Raw genomic sequence first — 15,379 nt, 5'->3', positions numbered from 1 at the left:
ATTCGAGCAAATCGGACGATTTCCATACAAATCAGATGATTTTCATTTAATCATTTAAATCTGACAACATTCATTACATCTTCACATATTTCATTAAACAAAAGCATCCAAAAGTTAATCTAGTCTAAATGGTTATTCCACATGTCTGGCATCCTCGATGGCCTTGAGCCTCGGGAAGTGAAACTGCATGTCTCCGACGAGTAAGACCAATACAAGGGACACGGAAGTGGCCACATGGTCGCCACGGCCTCCTCCCTCGTGAACTCGTTGTAGATTTGGTCTTCCGCCAGCTGGTGATGCGCGAGGAGGCAAGGTTGTAGTATTGCTCCTCTGCGCCTACCGGAATGCCGAAATCGGCCGTGGCGCCGGTTGCTCCTCTAGCATAATGGCATTGAAGTGCATCTGCGCCTGCTCCAAGGTGAAACCGACATGGACAAGCGTGGTCGGGGGCGCCGGCTCGTCATCGGATGCCTCCTCTATCGTGGGGTTGTCGCTGCTCACCCTCGGTGAGCTCGCCGTGAAGCCGGCCTCTATCAGTCGCGCATGACGCGCCCGCCACCCAGACTTAAGGCCGGTTAACTTGAGCTTCTGCTCCGTTGAGAGGCTCTCCCACACTGCTCTACAACTCGCGGTCATGGTGGAGGTCGTGCAAGGTGGAGAAAGGAAGTGGATGTGGTGTTGTGTGGATGGTGCCAGGGCGTGACCACGTATAAATAACAGGCGCCGGTCAGGCCAAGCGGCGGGGTATGTCAATGCGGGGGACGGCCCAACTCCGTCTGGCCTGTTTAATGCCGGCAGGTGGACGGACGGTTAGTCGGTTTAAATGTGGTCGATAGTCGTCTCGTCCAGTCCAGTCCGGGACAAGACGGCTATCGACCATTTCTCAATGTCGGACTACTTATGCATCGCGGTGGCCACAGGTGTGGTGGTGTGGGGCGGCCGGTGGATGAGAATTGTGCAGGTAGGGTTTTACAGGGTAGGAGCCCAACCGGCTTTAAAGTCGGAGTAGACTTCTCGATCGCCGCACTGCCATGAATGTGGGCAGGCGAAAGGCCGGTCTGCCGGAGTGAATGTTGTCAAGCCAGAGTGGACGGATAATCATAGAGGTGGGCCCGAGGCATCGGAGTCCGACTTGGTGGACGTCCAAACTCTCTTAAAGCTCCACCCCACCTCCCCCCCCCCCCCCCCCCCCCCCCTCTCATTTCGCACCGGTTTGCAAAAATTCGGACACCCGGACTGGTTCAAACAAATCGGACCGGTTAATGACCGTCGTTGAATGACCAAAATTGTTCAAATCGTTGATTTGATGATCTAGTACATTGGAGTTGTACTTAGATATCGCCGCGCGGTGCTAGCGAAATACTAGCGAATTATGCCCGAGATTCCCGTGCCTCACCACGTGGGTGTCCATGATCAAACATCATTTCTTTTACTCAAAGAGTATACTCTGCCCATCTTGCATGTCCCATGTCTCTGCGAGGTTTGGAATGTCAATGGGAATCGTTGCGCTTGCTGCTCTACTTACCGTGAGTGTCCACCAACGATGATTCAGGATGTGCGCCCACAGTTGCACGTTCTTGGGCAGGCTGTGGTACGTTGCAGTTAAGTAACCAAAAGAAATTGGTGATTGGAGAGAGTTCTTCTTGTTTGTAAAAAATGTACAGTACTGTTTTGGTTACTCAGCTCTGTGAAGTGTTTTTTATTCCTTCATTTTTGTCTTTCTTGAAACCGAGCTTTATGAACGTGGAGTATCTTGTCTTTCAAGAGACCGTGGTGTATTTTTCTATTTTGATTTGACGGAATTTTATCGGACTTTGAACAATTTGAATCGCAAGAAATTTTTTGTGAAACTGTCGCATAGACGGTCAAAGCCCTTTGACTGAATGGAAACAATATGGTAGGGCATTTCTATAATGAGATTTGACGGAAAAAGAGCAGATTTAAGCACACTTAAGAATTAAGGGTAATTTTGAGTAGCGGCTTCGACTTAGGGATAGAAACGTAAATGGCTTTTTTTTTTGTTCTCGGGTGTATAGAGGAAAGCTTGCAATGTTATTTTACAATTGGGTCTTTGTTGATGATAACCACACTACATATACATACATCAAGTTATGGTATTATTGTGTTGCAAATGATCTTTGTTTTGCAGTATAGGAGTTTGTTTAACATGGATTTTTCTTATATCTATGTTGATTTCTTAAAATTCAAACTTCAGTTTTGTGGAACAAAAAACATCATCCAACCTGGTGAAAAATGCAAGTTGCATATTTTATAATCGACTTCACATAAGGAAATCTCGACTGATTTAGATGTCGACAAACCTTATTTAGTTTTAGACATAGAGTTCAGGTAGTCCTTTCAGGCTTATCTGAAGTGTCCAACCCCGACATTGTGGGAAAGGGGGGATGTGGTCATGTGTCGGATAATAGAAACCATGAAGCCCCACTTTCTAATAACAGGGTACTGTTTTCTTTTCTATGAATAGGCAAAGCTTGCCTATCATTCCATTGATAAAAGGATAACAACATACAGTTATAAGATTGCTTGCAAATAAGATACATAGTAGGAGTGGGGAGAACAAAAAAGGTTAGTGGTTGTGATAGTAAGGACATTAGAAGGTTTGGATGGAACAAAAATTGGTTTGAACGCAAGGCTGGAACAATGTGGGAGATTGGGTCTCAATACAAAGAAACATTATATATAGGGGTAGGGGAAGAAAAGCATGGAGTATGGAAGTATCAGACACATGCCAAATATGTAGCTAGCTAGCCAGCTAGATCCATCCAAGATCTAAAGTTTCAGATGAATAAATTGGGTGTTAGAACAACTCTAGCAGACCCTGCAAAACGCCCCGGCCCGCAATTGCGGGCCGGGGCCAGAAAATCTGCACGACTAGACCCCGCATCTCGCACCGGCCCGTAATTTTTTTTGCAGGGGGCGGCAAATCTTCTCACCCAACCTCTATCTTCACGGGCTGGGAGGCCGACCCGAGCTCAACCCCTATCCGGCGCGAGATTTGGCGGGAGGGACATTTTCGCGCGCCCTTTCCCGCTCCCCGCACCCTCCGCCACCATTGCCCCCCTCCACAAGCTCCGGCTGCTCCTCCCCGGCCGTCCCTCGCCGCCATGGATGACCCCATGTTGTCCCCCGTCACCGCCGAGGTCGCGCACGCCCCTTCCCCTCGGGCGGATCTCGTCGCCGACCATGTTGGCCCCGCCGGCGTCGCCCAAGCACACGCCGCGCCTGCCCGCAAGCGGCAGGGCAACGTGGTTGTGCAGGGCGGGAATCCGGCTGCCCCCGCCGCGATGGCCCGCGCTCCGGGCGCCAATGCCGCAGTGCGATCCCGGCCAGCGGCGGAGAAGGCCGGCAAGGCCGCGGGCGCAAAGCGGAGGAAGGTTCCGACTTCAAGGAAGCCATCTTCTTCAACATCTCACTCCATCCCCCCGCAAGGAGGTGCTCCGGCGATGTCGTTCAACGGTGCCGCTCCCCCCGCGAGCGAGGTGTTCGACGAAATGGCCGGAAGGTATATCTCTTCGGTCTTCGGCGATTCTCTTTCATTTTTCGCCATTGTTGTCGATAGCTCGTGACTTGTTATCGTTCGCTATAGCGGTGGTTCGAACAATGCAACAACCGAGTTCGTGAACTTGTTGGACACGAACGCGGTTGACATTGATCAAGCCCCTTTCGAACCATTTGACTACAATGAAACGGAGGGCGGCGTGGACGATCATGGTTGTGCGGACGAGTTGGAGGAGATCGAAGCGGAAGCGTTTGAGCAATCACAAGCAGAAACTGGGAAAAGCCAAAGATCGAAGAACTACGCGATCTTGGAAGATCAAGCTTTGATCAAACCATGGAGTGCGGTGTCTCTTGATGCATGCACGGGTACTTCTCAAACCGCCAAGAGATATTGGCAAAGGATCAAAGATCAATACTTCTGCATTATGAAAAACTACCCCAATAGGACTCCACGCACATTTCGGTCGCTTCAAGGTCGTTGGGAGAACATCAAGCCTATGTGCAGCCGTTGGGCAGCTTGCTTGGAGCAAGTACGCAATGCACCTCCAAGTGGCACAGTGGAGTCCGACTATGTGAGTTTGCTTTGCCTTTGTTCAAGTTGTGCATCATCATAATGTATCATGAGAAATGATTGCATCACTTTGTTCACATTGTGTAGGACAAGATTGCTCAACATAGATACAAGGACATGGAAGCTTCGGAAGGCAGATTCTTCAAATTAGAGCATTGTTGGGAGTTGCTCCAAAAGTGCGAGAAGTGGAAGTTGATCGACAAAGAATCCCCACCAAAGAGAGGCTCACTTACAAACATGGATGAAGATGAGGATGATGATGGCCCAAGAAATTTGCACAAGCCCGATGGCGACAAGAAGACTAAAGAGAAGATGAAGAGAGAGCAAGAAGCATCGAGTTTGAGGGAGAAGATTGATGTCATGGTGCAATCAAACGAGTTGATGTTGTTGAAGTCGTTGGAGATCAAGAAAGAGTTGGCCGAGAAGAAGGCAAAAGAGAAGCAAGAAAAATGGCAAATGCTCAAGGAAGAGGGGTTGCGCAGAGCTGCCATTGAGAAGAGAAAAGCACGCGCCTCTGAAAAAAAATCGATGTCATTGTTGCTCGCCGAAGAGAACAAGATCATGTCAATGAACCGCAATGACATGGACGACGTCACCAAAACATGGCATGATATGGCAAGGAGAGAGATCTTGAAGAGGAGAATGGTCGCCTCGGCCGGTCCGTCTGCCAGTTCCGGTGATGTTTTCTCTGCTCCATATGGTGGCAATGTGGATGATCTCGGTGCGGGAGTTGGAACAATCGACAGAGGTGGCTACGATGGCGCCGATGAACTTCAAGATGGACTCCATGGCGCGGAGTGAAGATCGACCCCCAAGATGATGCCGGACATGGGCGCATACCTTTGCATGCCCTCTTTTGCGTAATGAACTTCGCTTTTATTTGCGCGCAAACTGTTTATGCCATTTGAATTTGAACTTGTTTGTGAAACCCTATGACAAATTTCAGATTTGCAGTTTTTCTGTTTGCGGGTCGTTGCGCTGGTGCCCGAGCAAAACCCGCATAGCCGACTCGTAAAAAAGCATATTCCGTGAATATACTTTTTTACGGGTCCGTTTGGGGGGTTTGCATCTGTGTTAGCACGCGCCGGCCCGCAAAAACGGTTTTGCGCGAACTGCAAACGTGTTTTGCGGGCCGGCGTTTTGTGGGGTCTGCTAGAGTTGCTCTTACTAGTACGCACCTCGGAAAATACCAAGTGGTCCCGTGTTCCTAGGCACTTGAGAGATCCAACGGTCATGTGCAGAGCCACGTATATGTGCGTAATTATAATACTCTTGAGGGAATTTTCTCCAAACATTCAGAAGGCCCGCCCATGCTCGTTGGATGGAAATTCAACCGCGCGGGTGCCTCAAGAGCATGTGAGCACCTCACATCTTTGTGAAGATGTTCTATCACTCATGTGATACTTACATGAGAGTTACTTGTTCCGATGAAAGTCTGTAAGAGCAAGTATAATAAGGTGATATAAGTGTGCTATAAGGATTTAAATATTATATATTTGCTGAGTTGGAAAAGAGAGAAGAACAGCAGGATGTAGATTTATGGCCAGTTGTAGCACATGCACTAAGAAGCTTTGTGATAGTGTAAGGTCAGAGCTAATACAATAGTGGGCTATAAGCCTGCTTACATGGCACTTTCAGCCATTTAAAGGAGAGAGACATGGGAAAAGCAAGGAGTGGGATCTTAGAGCAAGCATAATAAGATGATTTAGGCGGGCTCTAAGTCTTTAAATATTATATTTTTGCACAGATGGAAGAAAGAGAAGTGATGAGAGAAGAGAAGTGAGCTACTACTTAAGAGCCAGCTGCAACACGTGCTCCTATGGACATTGTGAAAGAGTGTGTTGGGCCATGTATCAACAAAGTAGTACATATTTATATTCAACTATTGTATTTGCCGGATATAATCTTGGCTATAAATGACGTGACAACATCATATAGCCAACAGCGTTTGTACTATTAGAGCATGATTAATAATATAGCCAGCTGATGGCTATATGGAACTGCCATGTCATCTATAGCCATCATCTATAGTCACTCATACAATAATGTGGGCTATAAGATTGACTATTATATTTGTACCTTTTTCATCTTCTCTCTGTCTCTTTCTCCACATTTATTGTATTTGTCTATAAATGTGTATATAGCTAGGCTCTTGCATGAGAGCTCATTCCTCTTACTTTTTCACATCTCTCCTCCACATAGGCAAAAGTGCCAAGCAAGCTATAAACCCACTGTTGTACTTGCTCTCAGCCATGCTCTTATGCAAGAGGCCACCTCTATGCGTGCTCCTATGTGAAAACATTTAGTGAGAGGGAAGAGATAGAGAGAAAGTGAAAAAAAGTTGTTACCTTATAGTCAACCCTATTGTATGAGTAATTAATAATGTTAACTTTTGATGACAATGGCATGCTCGTATAGTTAATAGCTGCAGGGGCGGATCTAGTGGGTGTGTCGTGGGTGCCATGGCACCCCCTCCAAAATTGTAACATAAATTTTAATATATACTTAACACTAAATACCTATGAAGTTGTTACTATTGTAAGACTATTTGTTGAGATTATGATGATGTTTAGTGTAAATTTTGAACTGTGGACCCAAGACTGCGATTAAAGATCCGCCACTGAACAGCTGGCCATACTGTATTAATCATGATTGAGTCATATGGATGACATGACAACATGTTATAGCCAGCAGCTGGCTATATATTGACCATGCTCTAAAGCTTCTCAATATGATGAGGTGACAATTCATGACAAACAATCAAACAAGCGCCTTATCCTCATCCCAAAGACAAATAATAAGGAAATGTATGCGTAGCAAGCTTGGCTTGAGCATGAGAAACCTGGCTCAACGGCCCTTGCCCTAAAGCCCGATATAATGATTGGGCTTCGTCTCAACTTTTTCGCCCCAAAACCTATAAAAAGCCCAAACAAGATAACAACTATATTTTTCTAAGAAATTTGGTACTCTCTTCGATCCATATTACTTATAGTTGATCGAAAGAAGTATGCCAATAGGTTTAATTAAATGCTCTAACATAATTAAATCGAACGAGAAATATTGTTCATATTAAGCCCAGCCCGAATTCCGACCCGGCTCAAAGTATGTTCATAGGATGATTATTTGAGAACTCTGATTTTCAACACTGATTTAGATGTTTTCCTGAAACAGGAATTGGACAGGAGCTTTGATTTTAGCTCTTTTTTTCTCTTTCTTTCTCTCTTTAGATTTGTTGTACATATTGTATTTTGCTCCTTTTATTAATAGAAAATTAGCGGTTCAGAAAAAGTATGGGCATGTCTATGTGAGGGCAGCTAGCTAGCGCGGACAGTGCAGCCAGTCCGACGCCACAGGAATCTCGAGACCTTAATAGGGACTGAAGAGAGAAGAAACCGAATCCAGCAAGGAGGGTGAGATGGCGCCATCAAGGGATTGCGGATACAATATTATTGCGATTTGGCTTTCGAGCCTCACTAATTATCTCAATGGCGCTTTGCTGCATCACGCTTATGGTCAAAGTGAATTCACTAATCATGGCACATGAGAGCTGTTGCATCACACATGTGCACCACGTACAAAACGTACTAATGTAACCAATAACCATTTTGTCACGCGTGCATTAACATGTCGGTCAAGTCCGCGCCAAGAACTGTAGAACATTTGTGAGAAATTTGTGCCCGAGGCAAGCAAGCGAATAACTGACGCGGCTAACGGCAGGTGCAGTTCAGGTTGTATTTTTTTTCTCGCGTGAAATCTTTCAATCTACTCGTCTTCAATCATGATAGTACAAAAAATACTAGAGGTAATAAAAATACCAGAAGTAATAAAAATCACAATCATGTCTATGGACCACTAGCGACGACTACAAGAGCGAGCCAAAAGCGTGCCGCCGTCATCACCCCTCCCTCGCTAGAGCCAGGCAAACTTTATTGTAGTAGGTACTCCGGAAGTCGTCATGTTAAGCCTCATAGGACCAGCGCACTAGAGCAGCAATCATCACCGATGAAGAAAGTCGTAGCTCGGAAGGATCAAACCTGTAAACATTCTAGCGAAGATGAACGAAGACCGGATCCAAACAGATCCACCGAAGACCATCACCGAACGAATCCCGCGAGATCCGGCGGAGACGCACCTCGACACGCCCTCCGATGAAGCTAGATGCACCTCGGGACTGGGGTAGAACGTGGGAAACATTATTCCTACTAAGGGACATCGCCACCGCCACACAGCCCCAACCAAGACGTTGAACCTAACAAGAACGAGAACGGAGTCCCTCCCGTCGCCGGGGAACCGAGGTTCTCCACACATGCATAGCCCAACGGCCATTGGAGATGGGGCAGATCAGCGGCGGCGCCAACGGAAAGAGGAAGAAGACCTAGGCTCTTTTCTTGTTCATTTTATGCAACAACAACTATCCGTGTAACTGCGAGAGTCAGCTCTCATTACCAATTGTAACGCCCCGGCCTTCAAAATTTCTACACTGAAATTAAAGAACTGTCATGGTAATTTTCTTTTTAAATGTCACCCCCACTACTCTACAAACTGCCACCCGAGTTATTCGCAAATGCCATCCTTGGCAGTGAACGGCCGCTAGCTAGTGTTGTCCTTATTTTATGGACATGCCAAATAGTGACTACGGCGATAATAAATATCACAAACCATGTCACACGATCATATACATACAACGTTCATCGATAGTCCCGTTGCACATGTATCTTTGTGTGTGCACATGGTTTGTGGGGCCCAAAACAACCGGACAACGCCATCGCACACCGATTGGCCGCCCTTGTCACCATGTACCCAACGAACCTATAGGGAAAAACCACACACGGTGGGCGTGCTAGCGTGTAAGGTCAAACTCTAACGCGCGACCTCATTCTGTCCGCCCGTGTTTATTAGGGGGTAAACGGACAAAGCAGGCCTCCCAACACGCGGCCACAAACGGATCGTCATCCGTTTTTTGTCCGCTTTCGACCCATTCACGGCTTAAGTTTGGACCGAGTTTGCGGACGAACGGACACACACGGACGCAAGCGGCGCGTGCCCTTGTCCTGCCCTGGCCCGCCCATCGGGGAGACAGACCCCCCTTTCTCTTCTTCTACCTCCCTCCATGCACCAACATTGCCGCCGCCACCACCATCCCCGGTCACGTCGTCTTCCACCAGGGCCGTCCCAACCACCATTGCGCCATGCCATAGCTGTCTCCGCACCGGCCTTCCAGAAAGCATTTGACCGGCGTTCTCCTTGTTGCCGGTGGAAGACAATCTACGGCCGTGGGTGTCGCCCGTCGTCCCCAACCTCTTCTGGCCGGCTGTTCGGTGAGGCAGGGCGCCCTCCAGCACCACCGACCCCAAAACCTTGCTTTGCTGCCTGCGAGGGGAGCATGGCGTGCACTATCTGGCCGCTTTCCCAGCACGACCGCAAGGCGTTCGACGAATTGCTCAGAAGGTACAATGGATAGTGGTGATGAGTTTTTCTTTCACAACTTCATTTGCCCATCGAATGCTTCATCCTCGGATGATGAAGAGTTAGCGGCTGCGTTGGTCGTACATGAACACATCACTAGGAAGCAGCCTCGGTACAGGGGATCAATCCCCGTCCATACTCCGGCCTTGGACCGCAATAGGGAGAAAGGCCACGCCCTTCTCTATGCTGATTACTTTAAGGATGGTGCTCTCTTTAGGCCACATCAATTTCGTTGCCGATTCCAAATGAGAAGGCATGTGTTCAATCGTATTCGCCAGGGAGTGGTCGCGCATGACCCATACTTTGACTGCAAAGAGGATGCCCTAGGCAAGCTTGATTTCTCTTTGTACCAGAAATGCACTGCGACTATCCGCATGCTTGCATATGGAATTCCTGGTGATCTTGTGGATGAGTATGTTCGTATGAGTGAGTCCACATGTCTCCTCTCATTGTATAGTTTTTGCGCGGCGGTGGTGGAAGTGTTTGGCCCGGAGTACCTCAGAGAGCCAAATGCCGCTGATACAGAGAGGTTGCTAGTGATCAATGCCGAGAGGGGCTTTACGGGCATGCTTGGTAGTATAGATTGTATGCACTGGAAGTGGGAGAGCTGTCCATTTTCTTGGCAGGGTCAGTACAAGGGCATGTGAAAGGTGCCGCTGTTATACTTGAAGTTGTGGCTTCACAAGATCTCTGGATATAGCATTCTTTCTTTGGCATGGCTGGTTCTCAGAATAATATTAGTGTTCTTCAGCGGTCTCCGGTGTTTGCAAGGCTTGCGAAAGGGCACTCCCCGGAGGTCAACTTTGAGGTCAATGGCCACCATTACAACAAGGGATATTACCTAGCTCATGGCATCTATCCTCGGTGGTCCACTCTTGTGAATACCATACCCAATCCGCAAGGTGAGAAGAGACAGAGGTTTTCCCAAATGCAAGAGAGTGCTAGGAAGGATGTGTAGCGTGCTTTCGGTGTGCTTTAGTCTCGGTGGGGTATCGTTCGTAACCCTACATTGACATGGAGCACGAAGAAGCTTTGGGAGGTGATGATTGTTTGTGTGATCATGCACAACATGATCGTGGAGGATAAGCATGTTGTTAGCATCTACGACCAAGGGGTTGATTTCCAGGGTGAAAATGCTGAGCCTGAGCATCCACCTCCTGCAACGTTTGAACAGTTTGTCAAGTTTCATCGGGAGTTGCGTGATTGGCATACTCATGTCCAGCTCCAGGATGACTTGGTTGAGCACGTGTGGACTCACATTGGCAATCAGTAGATCTATGATTTTAATTTCTTGTCATGCAAACACATTTTGATTGGGTTGTAAGACTATTTGATATTGTTTCTTGTCATGCAAATAAATTCCGATTGGGTTGTAAACACTATTTGAGAGCTATGTTTGATTTGAACCATTTCATATGCATCCATTTTCATTTTATATACTGTGCTGGTGAACGGACGAGATTCAGCCGAAATGCAGGTGCGCGTTGGGCGCACGACCGTCGCATCCACAAATCCGGGCGGACACGACCCCATTGCCACCCCCAAACGGACGAAATTCTAACAAAACAGACGTCCGTTTGGGGTCGCGCGTTGGAGTTGGCCTAATGCATACGCTGGGTAACACATGTGGGGTCCCTTAATGATCGCGACCAAGCTACAAATAACAACCTAGCGGGACGTTCCCAAAGGTGCCAGCCCCGTGAGGGCATAACACCGCATGCCCCACGCATGTGCTCCTCAGGAAGCATGGGTGGGGTGATGCACAGACCTTGTAATCCATACGGATGCTGAGCCTGGGGTACTGGATGTTGTCCGTCATTTAGCTTTTAATGAAACCGGGGTGATCCCATTCTCATAAAAAAAAACAATTCAACATAACATAGAAACCGAAGTAACAACATGCCACGACATATTTTTTCCTGTTGCCAACAGTTGGTGACGTGTATTGCTCTCCCGACCCCAAGAGGTTGGAGTTGTGCAGAATAGGTCTCCTCTCAAACCCTAGTTCATCTCTTGTATCCGATCTTTGTCTCAAAACCTCAGATTGGTACCTGTGGGTTGCTAGTAGTGTTGATTACTCCTTGCAGTTGATGCTAGTTGGTTTATTCGGTGAAAGATCATATGTTCAGATCCTTGATGATATTCAATACCCCTCTAATCTTGAACATGAATATGCTTTGTGAGTAGTTACATTTGTTCCTGAGACATGGGAGAAGTCTTGTTATAAGTAATCATGTGAATTTGGTATTCGTTCGGTATTTTGATGAGATGTATGTTGTCTTTCCTCTAGTGGTGTTATGTGAACGTCGACTACATGACATTTCACCATGATTTGGGCCTAGGGGAAGGCATTGGGAAGTAATAAGTAGATGATGGGTTGCTAGAGTGACAGAAGGTTAAACCCTAGTTTATGCGTTGCTTCATAAGGGGCTGATTTGGATCCACATGTTTCATGCTATGGTTAGATTTATCTTAATTCTTCTTTCGTAATTGCGGATGCTTGCGAGAAGGGTTAATCATAAGTGGGAGGCTTGTCCAAGTAAGGGTAGCATCCAAGCACCGGTCCACCCACATATCAAATTATCAAAGTAATGATGACCCACAAGTATAGGGGATCAATCGTAGCTCTTTTCGATAAGTAAGAGTGTCAAACCCAATGAGGAGCAGAAGGAAATGACAAGTGGTTTTCAGCAAGGTAATGTCTGCAAGTGCTGAAATTGTAAGTGGCACAGTAGTTTCATAGAAAGATAATTTGTAACGAGCAAGTAACGATAGTAGTAACAAAAGTGCAGCAAGGTAGCCCAATCCTTTTGAGGCAAAGGACAGGCCAAAACGGTCTCTTATGATAAGTGATACGTCTCCAACGTATCTATAATTTTTGATTGTTCCATGTTATATTATATTCTGTTTTGGACATTATTGGGCTTTATTATACACTTTTATATTATTTTTGGGACTAACCTAGTAACCGGAGGCCCAGCCCAGAATTGTTGTGTTTTGCCTATTTCAGAGTTTCGCAGAAAAAGAATATCAAACGGAGTCCAAATGGAAGGAAACCTTCGGGAACGTTATTTTCGGAACGAACGTGATCCAGAGGACTTGGACCCTACGTCAAGACATCAACCAGGAGGCCACGAGGTAGGGGGGCGCACCTACCCCCCTGGGCGCGCCCTCCACCCTCGTGGGCCCCCTGTTGCTCCACCGACGTACTCCTTCCTCCTATATATACCTACGTACCCCCAAACTACCAGATACGGAGCCAAAAACCTAATTCCACCGCCGCAACCTTCTGTACCCGTGAAATTCCATCTTGGGGCCTGTTCCGGAGCTCCGCCGGAGGGGGCATCGATCACGGAGGGCTTCTACATAAACACCATAGCCTCTCCGATGAAGTGTGAGTAGTTTACCTCAGACCTTCGGGTCCATAGTTATTAGCTAGATGACTTCTCTCTTTTTGAATCTCAATACAATGTTCTCACCCTCTCTTGTGGAGATCTATTCGATGTAATCTTCTTTTGCGGTGTGTTTGTTGAGACCGATGAATTGTGGGTTTATGATCAAGTTTATCTATGAACAATATTTGAATCTTCTCTGAATTCTTTTATGTATGATTGGTTATCTTTGCAAGTCTCTTCGAATTATCAGTTTGGTTTGGCCTACTAGATTGATCTTTCTTGCAATGGGAGAAGTGCTTAGCTTTGGGTTCAATCTTGCGGTGTCCTTTCCCAGTGACAGTAGGGGCAGCAAGGCACGTATTGTATTGTTGCCATCGAGGATAACAAGATGGGGTTTATATCATATTGCATGAGTTTATCCCTCTACATCATGTCATCTTGCTTAAAGCGTTACTCTGTTCTTATGAACTCAATACTCTAGATGCATGCTGGATAGCGGTGGATGTGTGGAGTAATAGTAGTAGATGCAGGCAGGAGTCGGTCTACTTGTCTCGGACGTGATGCCTATATACATGATCATACCTAGATATTCTCATAACTATGCTCAATTCTGTCAATTGCTCAACAGTAATTTGTTCACCCACCATAATACTTATGCTCTTGAGAGAAGCCACTAGTGAAACCTATGGCCCCCGGGTCTATTTCCCATCATATTAATCTTCCGTCAACAAGTTATTTCTTGCGCCGATTTTATTTTACTTTCTTTACTTTGCATCTTTATCACAAAAATACCAAAAATATTATCCTATCATATCTATCAGATCTCACTCTCGTAAGTGACCGTGTAGGGATTGACAACCCCTTATCGCGTTGGTTGCGAGGATTTATTTATTTGTGTAGGTGCGAAGGACTCGTGTGTGTCCTCCTACTGGATTGATACCTTGGTTCTCAAAAACTGAGGGAAATACTTACGCTACTTTGCTGCATCACCCTTTCCTCTTCAAGGGAAAACCAACGCAGTGCTCAAGAGGTAGCAAGAAGGATTTCTGGCGCCGTTGCCGGGGAGTCTACGCAAAAGTCAACATACCAAGTACCCATCACAAACCCTTATCTCCCGCATACATTATTTGCCATTTGCCTCTCGTTTTCCTCTCCCCCACTTCACCCTTGCCGTTTTATTCGCCCTCTCTTTTCCGTTCGCCTCTTTTTCGCTTGCTTCTTGTTTGCTCGTGTGTTGGATTGCTTGCTTGTCACGATGGCTCAAGATAATACTAAATTGTGTGATTTCACCAATACCAACAACAATGATTTCCTTAGCACTCCGATTGCTCCTCTTACCGATACTGAATCTTGTGAAATCAATACCGCTTTATTGAATCTTGTCATGAAAGATCAATTCGCCGGCCTTCCTAGTGAAGATGCCGCTACCCATCTAAATAGCTTCGTTGATTTGTGTGATATGCAAAAGAAGAAAGATGTGGATAATGATATTGTTAAATTGAAGCTATTTCCTTTTTCGCTTAGAGATCGTGCTAAAGCTTGGTTTTCATCTTTGCCTAAAAATAGTATTGATTCTTGGAATAAGTGCAAAGATGCTTTTATCTCTAAATATTTTCCTCCCACTAAAATCATCTCTCTTAGAAACGATATTATGAATTTTAAGCAACTTGATCATGAACATGTTGCACAAGCTTGGGAGATAATGAAATTAATGATACGTAATTGCCCTACTCATGGTTTTAATTTGTGGATGATTATACAAAAAATTTATGCCGGATTAAATTTTGCTTCTAGAAATCTTTTAGATTCGGCCGCGGGAGGCACTTTTATGGAAATCACTTTATGAGAAGCTACTAAACTCCTAGATAATATTATGGTTAATTATTCTCAATGGCACACTGAAAGATCTACTAATAAAAAGGTGCATGCGATAGAAGAAATTAATGTTTTGAGTGGAAAGATGGATGAACTTATGAAATTATTTTCTACTAAGAGTGTTTCTTCTGATCCTAATGATATGCCTTTGTCTACTTTGATTTAGAATAATAATGAATCTATGGATGTGAATTTTGTTGGTAGGAATAATTTTGGTAACAACGCGTATAGAGGAAACTTTAATCCTAGGCCTTATCCTAGTAATTCCTCTAATAATTATGGTTTTTCCTACATCAATTCTTATGGAAATTTTAATAAGATGCCTTCTGAATTTGAGACTAGTGTTAAGGAGTTTATGAATTCGCAAAAGAATTTCAATGCTTTGCTTGAAGAAAAATTGCTTAAAGTTGATGAATTGGCTAGGAACGTTGATAGAATTTCTCTTGATGTTGATTCTTTGAAACTTAGATCTATTCCACCTAAGCATGATATCAATGAGTCTCTCAAAGCCATGAGAATTTCCATTGATGAGTGCAAAGAAAGAACCGCTGGG

The 15,379-nt window shown here is 45.7% G+C and overlaps 1 protein-coding gene across 1 annotated transcript; it reads left to right on the top strand.

The window, feature by feature from the left end:
- The first annotated feature begins 9,473 nt into the window (after positions 1-9,473).
- LOC123494928 (uncharacterized) lies at positions 9,474-10,203 on the top strand. Its single transcript, XM_045231440.2, has 2 exons — positions 9,474-9,538; positions 9,657-10,203. The coding sequence occupies exons 1-2, from the start codon at positions 9,474-9,476 to the stop codon at positions 10,201-10,203; spliced, it is 612 nt and encodes a 203-aa protein (XP_045087375.2).
- Positions 10,204-15,379: the final 5,176 nt, after the last annotated feature.

Source organism: Aegilops tauschii, chromosome 7 (genome assembly GCF_002575655.3).
Source record: "Aegilops tauschii subsp. strangulata cultivar AL8/78 chromosome 7, Aet v6.0, whole genome shotgun sequence".
In the NCBI taxonomy this organism is placed as follows: Eukaryota; Viridiplantae; Streptophyta; class Magnoliopsida; order Poales; family Poaceae; genus Aegilops; species Aegilops tauschii.
This window is presented reverse-complemented; position numbering and strand designations above follow the sequence as displayed.